This window comes from Stegastes partitus, unplaced genomic scaffold, assembly GCF_000690725.1.
Source record: "Stegastes partitus isolate 25-593 unplaced genomic scaffold, Stegastes_partitus-1.0.2 Scaffold395, whole genome shotgun sequence".
Taxonomy (NCBI): domain Eukaryota; kingdom Metazoa; phylum Chordata; class Actinopteri; family Pomacentridae; genus Stegastes; species Stegastes partitus.
The window spans coordinates 22,427-31,106 of record NW_007578126.1 but is presented as its reverse complement, the minus strand read 5'-3'; the positions used below and the strand labels follow the sequence as shown (position 1 = coordinate 31,106).

Sequence of the window (8,680 nt, the reverse complement as noted above, 5' to 3'; positions counted from 1 at the left end):
ATACATACATACATACATACATACAGTTCAGCCCCGCATCATGGCCCAAAGTCCAGCTAGATGGGGACTCAAAATGAAATAATACTGCACGCTCAATTCTAACATAAAGCATTAAATACACACACACACACACGCACGCACACACACACACACACACACACACACACACACACACACACACACACACACACACACACACGGCCTGGTTTTAATTTGAACTCCTGTCTCGAAAATTCGGTGTCTGAAAAATCTTTTTTTAAAAACAACATCATATAAGAGGAAAATGTGCATACAGACATTTTTCATTCTGTGCAATCCAATGGGTCCTGTGGAAATGTTATAAAACCGTATGTGTAGTGCGTTATTGTGGTTTCAAAAAGATGGAATGTATATCTCAAAGTCGTTATCATATATCGTGCAATTAATATTAAAGAATAAAGAAATAAGTGAAATTATATTGTTAAAATGTGTGTGGTTTTATGTAAAGCGAAAAACGATCCGAACATGTTTTTTTTCCCTCTAAAATAAAAGACAGAAAATGCTGGATAATCGCATTTATGTTTATATATATATAAATAAATTTATTTAGTTTTTTTAATTGCTGCTGAAAATCCGATTACAATTTCTGCTGTATTCATTCTTGGCCTGCTGTGTGAGTAGAGACATTCAGAGCATGTGTGTTTTCCAATGGGCCTCACATTCCTGCATGCTCACAGTAAAATATAAAGCATCTCACCACATTTTCTGCTGCAGGCGTGCATCAGGCCTTATGGCCGACCTGTTCATCCACTCTGTTGATTTCCTCCTGCTCGGGCAACATCTGTACAAACTATTTATTTGTGAGCGGCCTCATCTCAGACTGAAACAGCCAGCTGGCAGGAACACACGGATTTACCTTAAAGCGCAGTCCACCCAAACCACGCTCAGTTTTAACGGCCGACTCACATACAATAAAACTGCTAAAAAAAAAAAAAAAAACAGTAATGAAATAATATTCACAGCTTCAAACTGCTAGTGATGCTGCATGATAGTCACGACAAAACAGCTTTAATAATTTGGGTAAATGCGAAATAAAAAAGCTTATCTAAACTGAAATAACACCATTTCCTTCAAAGCATCAATAGTAAGTATTTTATATCCACCGCCAAGAGTGAGACATTATGTAATATGCATAAATCAATGCATTTAAAGCCCCTACAGGCATTGAAATTTATTAATTAAAGCAACGAATTTTGGTGTAAGAACAAGTCCTGAGACGATTTTTCTCCCCTTATCAAGTTTTTACTACATATCACCATGCCTGGGGAGCCCCCTAGTGGATAGGAAAGTTAATAAAACATTTAGGCCTACTGACTGGAAAACGTAGACTTGAATCTAATCAAATGATTTTAATTAATCTCTTCATATAATACATACATTTTTCCCTGACATTTTGCTTCCAATATATGATTGAATAGTTGACATTTGCAGACTTATTTCATAGCTTTATTGTTATAATAACAGCATTTCCATTAGAAGTCCAATTAGGCATTCTATAACAATAGAATACTCACCACTGTCCCTGGTCAACCCATATTTCTTTATTTCAAAAACACAATTCATGCTATTTAATCCCTTCCAAGTCATTTTTATCCCAGTGTCTGCTTTAAAAAAAACAAAAAACACACACATTAACACTATTTGGATAATCTCGGTGAGGAACTCCTAGAACAGGTGTTCATACTTTATCCCATGATACAACTTCGAAACGTAAAGCAGCTTTTAAATAGCCTGACTATAAGCTGTTAACATATGAAAGTAACATTTTATCATTTATATACTCATATTCGTGGGGAAACTCATTACATTCAGGATACAAGTAATTTAAGAAAAAACAACCCAGCAAAAACTATTACTTTCTTTACAGTTTAAAATTTTATTGTACTAGCAGAAAATCATTTTCAATTCACTAAACCTGTAACAAGATCCCAGTGCTAGTGGTTTTCTGGCACCCTCTGCTGATGTTCCACCACTAGAGGCTGCTGATAAAACAGTAAATTGATGGAATCCTCTCACTTATTCAGCTTAGTGCAAAGTCCGTTTTACTAAATACTTTAACAATTCAGGTTTGAAATGCAAACACAACAAACAAGAATAAACACATATAGGTTAACTTCAAAGTGACATATTTGATGAATGGTCATTTTTATTTCAAGTAATGGCATTTTAGAAAAGCTCGATAAAATATTCATAATTATGCAAAAACGGTAAAATATTTACAAGCAAGATGATGCCATTGGTAAAACAGGAAAGAAATTAAAAGAAAACACATAACCAAGTGGCTCAAGATGTCTGCAGACAGAAAACATCCATGTGAAGGGATTTTGTAGTCCAACTAGCAGTAGAAGCAGATTCAGCTGCACATCGGTGTTCGGGTTGCATACCTGTGTACAGCCTGCATTCTGCAATACTCCACACTCTCATGTACAGCCCTCAGACGCTGAGTGGAGAACATCACTGACTGAGCTCTTCGTTATTCAAAGTTATTGGCTTCTTGGTCGAGTTCTGGACCACCCAGGGGTGGGAGAGCACGCCCTCAATGGGCAGTCTGTGCATGGGATTGTGTTTCAGCAGCCTGGCAACCAAGTCTTTAGCTCCAGCACTGATATTGGTCTGTGCAGGGTAAGTGTACTCCACCTGGATGATAAAGACAGAAAATACAAACAAAGATTTAGGCAATGCTCCGAATCACATACTTAGTCTTTTTATTTGAAGTACTACAGGTTCCCTTCCAAAATGCGTACCGTTTCATGCATACAACTGGGAACAAATGCTTTGTCATAATATTGTACTTTCCGCATAAAGTTGTCAGAGTCTGTAGTGTGAAATGAGCTTTCATATGTCTGTGCACTTTCAGCAAATCAAACTTGTTTAGAATAGAATAGAATAGAATAGACTTCATCCCAGACCTGAGAAATTATTGTAAACAGCAGCATCCAAAAACATAGAAAGTACAAGAAAATAGCAATAATTCAGTAATATGCATCCTATTGTCCGCACACAGCAGGTTCAAGGCCCCACCGTCTCCGGTTGGGCAGTCCACATGCTGGCTGAACGTGGGGAGAGTGGTAGAGAGAGATGTATGGTTAAAGTCTCCTGAGATGACAATCAGAGACTGAGGGTGTGATGTTTGCAGCTGGGACACTGAACTATGGATGAGTTCACAGGCTGCAGTAGCATCAGTCGAGGGGGCGATGTAAACTATAATTGCCAGGATGCACGAAAACTCCCATGGCAGGTAAAACGGCCGCAAACCAACCGCCAGCAGTTCAACATCCTTCGTGTAGCTCCGCTCTTTAACGCTAACATGCTAGCATTACACCATCTCTCACTCACATACATGGCGAGTCCTCCGTCTTTCTTTTATACCTTCAAGAGACCATGACTTAGCAATGTGGATAATTTTGAGTCAGATTGGCCAGAAAAGCGTGCTGGTGGCATACGGCAAAATCAGACTGGACATTGTTTTTGCAGATTACAAAAATTGTTTTTGCATACTACTTTTGACATACCACAATAAATATTTTCCTGGCATTGTATGTAGCGTAGCAGTATATCTATTGGAACGAGAAAGAAAGTACTGCAGGCCTATAAACTCTAATAGGATGAAAAGAGCAGTTAGACATTAGCTAATACAATATATGCTTGTTGTCATGGTGTCGTACCCTTGAAATCCTGCGGTAGGTTTCCTCGTGAGTTTTTGCTTCAAAGGGGGGTTTTCCAACCAGAAATTCAAAACAAAGGACACCAAGACTCCACAGGTCCACCTTTTCATCATGAGTTTTCCCCTCAATCATCTCTGGAGGTAAGTAGTCAAGAGTTCCACACAGAGTGGATCTCCTAAATAAGGAAAGAAATGGTCAAAATAAGTCATTTTGTCCTAAGACCAATGTGGAAAAAAACAAACATGCATCTGCAGACATCACAAAATTTTGAATACTGCAAAACCTGAGCAGAATTTGCAACCAAACAAGGAAACTGAAGTTGCAACCCAAAATCTTTTTCTCTCAATATTAGAATAATTTCACCAAAAATATTCTACAAAGCACAACACTTTTTACAAAGTGAAAAAAAAAACAAGCAAATGAAAACAAAAAAAAAAAGGTGCATTGAAAGCATATGTGCTTACCTTGAGGAAGGGGTGTGAACAGACCAGCCAAAATCCGCAATCTTTAGCTCACCGTTGGCCCCCAGCAACAGGTTCTCTGGCTTGATGTCTCTGTGGATCACCTTCTTGCTGTGGCAATAATTGAGGGCATCTGCCAGTTCCATGATGTACTATTACAGCACAAAAACCATAGATCACAGTCAGTACAACACACACCACAGTTATGTCAATATCCTCTTAGTTTTACGTCTTTCAAGGAAAGATGTTGAACATCAGTCTCTTTGCGGAAAATGTGTCCACTTACATTCATTTTAGGTATCAAACTGGCACACTTACTGTAGCACTTTGGCTCTCTGGAAAATTTCCACTGCGTTGCAGCTCACTGTACAGCTCTCCTTTGGGTGCAAACTCAAGGATGAGATACACGCGAGACGTGTCATGGAAGTACCCATAGAGGCGCAAGATATTAGGATGCCTGTAGAACGCCAATGCAGAAGACTGTTGTCAGAAATCTAGGTGACATACCCAACAGATACTTCAAAAGAGCAACAACTGCCAAACAAAATGAGGATTTACATTGTAATGTGTGTGTGTTTTTTTTTTTAAAACACAGCAAAATGCTATCACTGCAGCATGTACTTTCAAAACTAAGGTAAAATCTTGCAGTATCAGGAACAACATTTTCAGTAAGTGGCAGGGGCCAAACAGGTTTCACCTCAATACATAAAAAAAAAAAAAAAACATTATAGAAACATGAACTGCTCACATGTGATTTAAAAAAAAAAACACCTAAAAAACATGTAGCTAGTTAACAAGAAACACTTTAACTGGCTACTCAAGTATGTTGTCTTGGCCTTGCTGCTTTGCAAACATGCCAGCATGGCTTGCCCACACTTAAGAGGCTTTACACAATCACGTCCGTTATACATGAAGTAAAATGTATGTATGGGATTATGTGAGGCTAACAAAGCTACATTAAACTGGGGCTTCAATTCATACAAGACTGTCACAGGTTAAACTACATGACATCTGCATTTACACAGACCTGAGTCTAAAGTTGTACTGTATTCCCATTAAACCAAAATTTCAGACTTGTATAATTACCAACATTTATTTATCCATTTTTTAAATCACCTTTTTTTTTTTAAAAGCCAAGTCAGAAGAAGTTAAAAAAAAAAAAAAGAACTTTAGCATGAAATCTATATGACAATGTCACTGTCCTGGACAATGTTTATACTATCAGTTTTTTTCTATTACGCAGGTTGCTGTGACCTTCCAGGACTTTCTTTTTCTCCCATCTTCAGCTAAATACCAATTGCGGTTTATCTCTCACACACACACACGTTTATATGTATAGCTAGGTAAATCTAATTCAGTATAAAACATCCCTGCAATAATCCTAATTTTTGTATAACATGTTGCATTGAATCGTTTGTTTCAACTGTATGGTAATTATAGGTAGATAGCATGCATTTCTGTCCATCTCCATAACATCAAATGAAGGATGCTTTCGTTATTGAGAATACCCTCAACTGATATAAATACGGTTGCTGTAAATAATAGAAACATTCACTTGTGTAATAGTACAATTCAGGAGCAACAAAACCACATCCTGTTGACATCCAGCTTTGTACTACCCAACATTAACCAAGTTTGTCTTGTTATTTAAAATTGGGTAGGCAACAATTCAAGTCTCATATAGCTCTTTGAAATCTAATATACTCTAAACGACACGTTACCTGAGGTGAGACTGGATTTCCACTTCTCTCCTCAGCTGGTGCTCCACACCGGCCTTCTCCAGCTGCTTCTTGAAAAGCACCTTCAGGGCCAAGATGAACTTAGACTGTCGCTCTCTGGCCAGGTAGACATTTCCAAACTTACCCTTTCCTAAGGGACGGCCAATGTCAAAATTTTCCAGGCTCCATGGCTTTCTGTGTGAGCACAGTGGCACACAGTTAAAAACAATGGCAACGTTAACTAATATCTCACAGAATCATTTATGAATAGTACAGAAAATCCACTCAGGCATACTTTGATGAAGAGGCGTTTGCAGCATCATTCTTGGCTGGTTTATCTAACAAAAAAAAAAAAAAGGACATATTTTAGCAGCTATAAACAAACACTATTAATTAGTTTGTCCAGTATAGTATTATGCTTACTCTGTGGCTTCTCCAGCTTTGCCGATTCTGATGCTGGTGTGGTCAACTCTGGTTTCACTGTTGGCACATGTGTCTTTGGCTGGTTTTGCTGGGAACCGGATTTGGGCTGTGGTGCAGGATTTACATTCTGAGTAGCAGGGTTCGCGTTCTGATCAGCAGTGTGTGTGGACTTGGCAGCAACAGAGACATGAGATACTGGTTTCTGATGGCTCACAGGCCGCTGAATGCGCTGAGGTCCATTTGACACACCGAGGACTCGCTGATACTGAGTTGGGGTGACTACAGACTTCTGAATCAACTGTTGTGACACAGGAATCCGTTTTGGCCCATTGCCATGTGACTGCAATAAAACAAAATCACCAAAAACTTAATAAACTGGCTTTTAGGGGTATTTTTGATTGTTTTTTCACAAGCTGGATCAGTACTTGAGACGAAAACTTTTAAAACTTGGCACATCATTTCTGTCATTGCAGCTGTATTGACTTTCTCATGTATTATTCTTAGCTGTAGGAGGGAGATTCGGCCTCTTTGTTCACATGTACATGTCCACTCTCTAAGTTATGTGTCTAATTATATCCATTTCACCTGTAAAATGCCCAAAATTCCACGTGATGAGCACTTGAAATAAACAAAATCTAAAAGCTAAACACAAAGATGTTTCAAAAGAAAAGGGGAAAATAGGCTCAGAAACGGCATCCCAAGGCCTGACAAAGGTGACTTCATACTGAATACATCAGCATTATGTTAATACATGGCATTACCTTTACTTCAGGCCTTTGAGGTTTTGTGTCCTTTGGTATCTTGACAGAGTCCATACCCTGACGGGAAACGTAAGGAGAAAGAGGTTTTTAATCAAACAAATCCCACTTAAAGGAACTCAGAAGCTGAAAAATAGGCCTGAATAAACACGTAAAATCTAACATTTATTCAACACTTGTAGTCTATCGGATTTCCTCTGGCTAAATCGACGCATCACTAAAACAATTTTGTTGGTAGCGTCATCGGTTTTACTAAAACATTAATTGCGTATCATTGATTTGTTCTTGTATTATCTAAAAGACAAACATCTTTTTTAAAAACAACAACAAAAAAAAGAGCACTAAAAAGTAGACAGTTGTAATAGAAGTAAACGTTATCCATCGTATCCTCTCGTGGTTAAACTAAAGTTTATAGACAACGGCTAATGTTAGCTTGGAAACCAACTCAACACATCCCACGCAACACTCCCTAAATACGTAGTTGTAAGGTAGCATAACTTACCTTAATATATGATTGCACAATGACGGAGAACAACTACTGTCCGATAATTTATCACAATTTTATCAGGTCGAAAGCAGCTCTCAAGCAGCTAACGTTACCCCAGCTAGCTAACAGCTACGTCGGTCAACTGACGCTGATAGTCGTAACTAGCTATATACATAAGGATCATCCACGGGAACGTTACGAAGAGATTACTTTTTCCACGAAGCTATTGCCGCGCCAGTTCTTTCGGTGTTGCACAAAGGTCAATATAGCTGAAAATGAAACAATTTAAGACACACAGACGTGCGAGTTCCGACTTTAAATGTAAGTGGCTAACACTCTCCCTAAACCGGCCTGTTTGATTTCAAACGTCCCTCTGTTCACAACCTTTAAACACACCGCGGGCTCCAATTGGTTGAGCGAATGCTCTGTTCTTGCGCTGTATTGGCTGATACGCCATACGGGTATGACGTCAGAGGAAATCCTCCAAAACAGTAGAGGGCGGCGCATGCTCTCTACCGACCTGTAAACTGCACATTAACTTTTCTTAAAACTGAAATCATATCAGGAATATTACATCACGTTAATATAATTCCAACATCAATAAATCACTGCTTTTAATAACACATCAATCTTTGAGCATATAGTCTTTTCCTTGTACTGTGTGAATTAATATTTTCTTTCTACTGTCTTTTCAAACATGTATTCAGGTTGTTTTATGTTTTACATTTTTAACTATGTAGCTTTCTTTCTTTCTTTTTGCTTTATTGTCTCTATGTGTAGAGCCAAACAAGACTGGAGACCTGTCCAGGGTGTCCCCTGCCTTCACCCTCAGTCAGCTGGGACCCGCAACCCTATTGAAGATTAAGCATTGTATATAATGAATGGATGAATGGATCACAACTAAACATATGGCAATTTCTTGATACAAGTTAAATAGAAGGAAACACATCCAGGTGAACATTATGAAGTCCCTCTCTGGTCATTCATTTAACCCCTAAAAACTAATCTCTGTGCATCTCTCAAATTTAGATAATTTTAATATTAAAATTACACCTACCTGCTTTAAATGGCTTAGATGTAACTTTAAACTGTAGTATCGTCTGGAATGTGCAGATATAGTCCCTGTCTC

General features: G+C 38.3%; 1 protein-coding gene across 1 annotated transcript; it reads right to left on the bottom strand.

Moving 5' to 3' along the window:
- Nucleotides 1–1,464: 1,464 nt before the first annotated feature.
- aurka (aurora kinase A) lies at nucleotides 1,465–7,901 on the bottom strand. The gene is made up of 9 exons (XM_008285294.1): nucleotides 7,567–7,901; nucleotides 7,068–7,124; nucleotides 6,307–6,646; nucleotides 6,179–6,221; nucleotides 5,887–6,078; nucleotides 4,484–4,622; nucleotides 4,169–4,317; nucleotides 3,705–3,879; nucleotides 1,465–2,676 (listed from the first exon to the last, which is right to left on the bottom strand). Exons 2-9 carry the CDS (start codon nucleotides 7,119–7,121, stop codon nucleotides 2,494–2,496), a joined length of 1,275 nt encoding a protein of 424 aa, XP_008283516.1. The 5' UTR covers nucleotides 7,122–7,124; nucleotides 7,567–7,901; the 3' UTR covers nucleotides 1,465–2,493.
- Between the last annotated feature and the right edge of the window lie 779 nt (nucleotides 7,902–8,680).

Coding starts and splice junctions, on each gene's coding strand:
- aurka (XM_008285294.1), bottom strand. CDS start 7,121: ATGGACTCTGTCAAGATACCAAAGGACACAAAACCTCAAAGGCCTGAA. Junction 6,647..7,067: donor CTCAAAGGCCTGAAGTAAAG/GTAATGCCATGT, acceptor GTTTTATTGCAG/TCACATGGCAATGGGCCAAA. Junction 4,623..5,886: donor GAAATCCAGTCTCACCTCAG/GTAACGTGTCGT, acceptor GGCGTTCTACAG/GCATCCTAATATCTTGCGCC.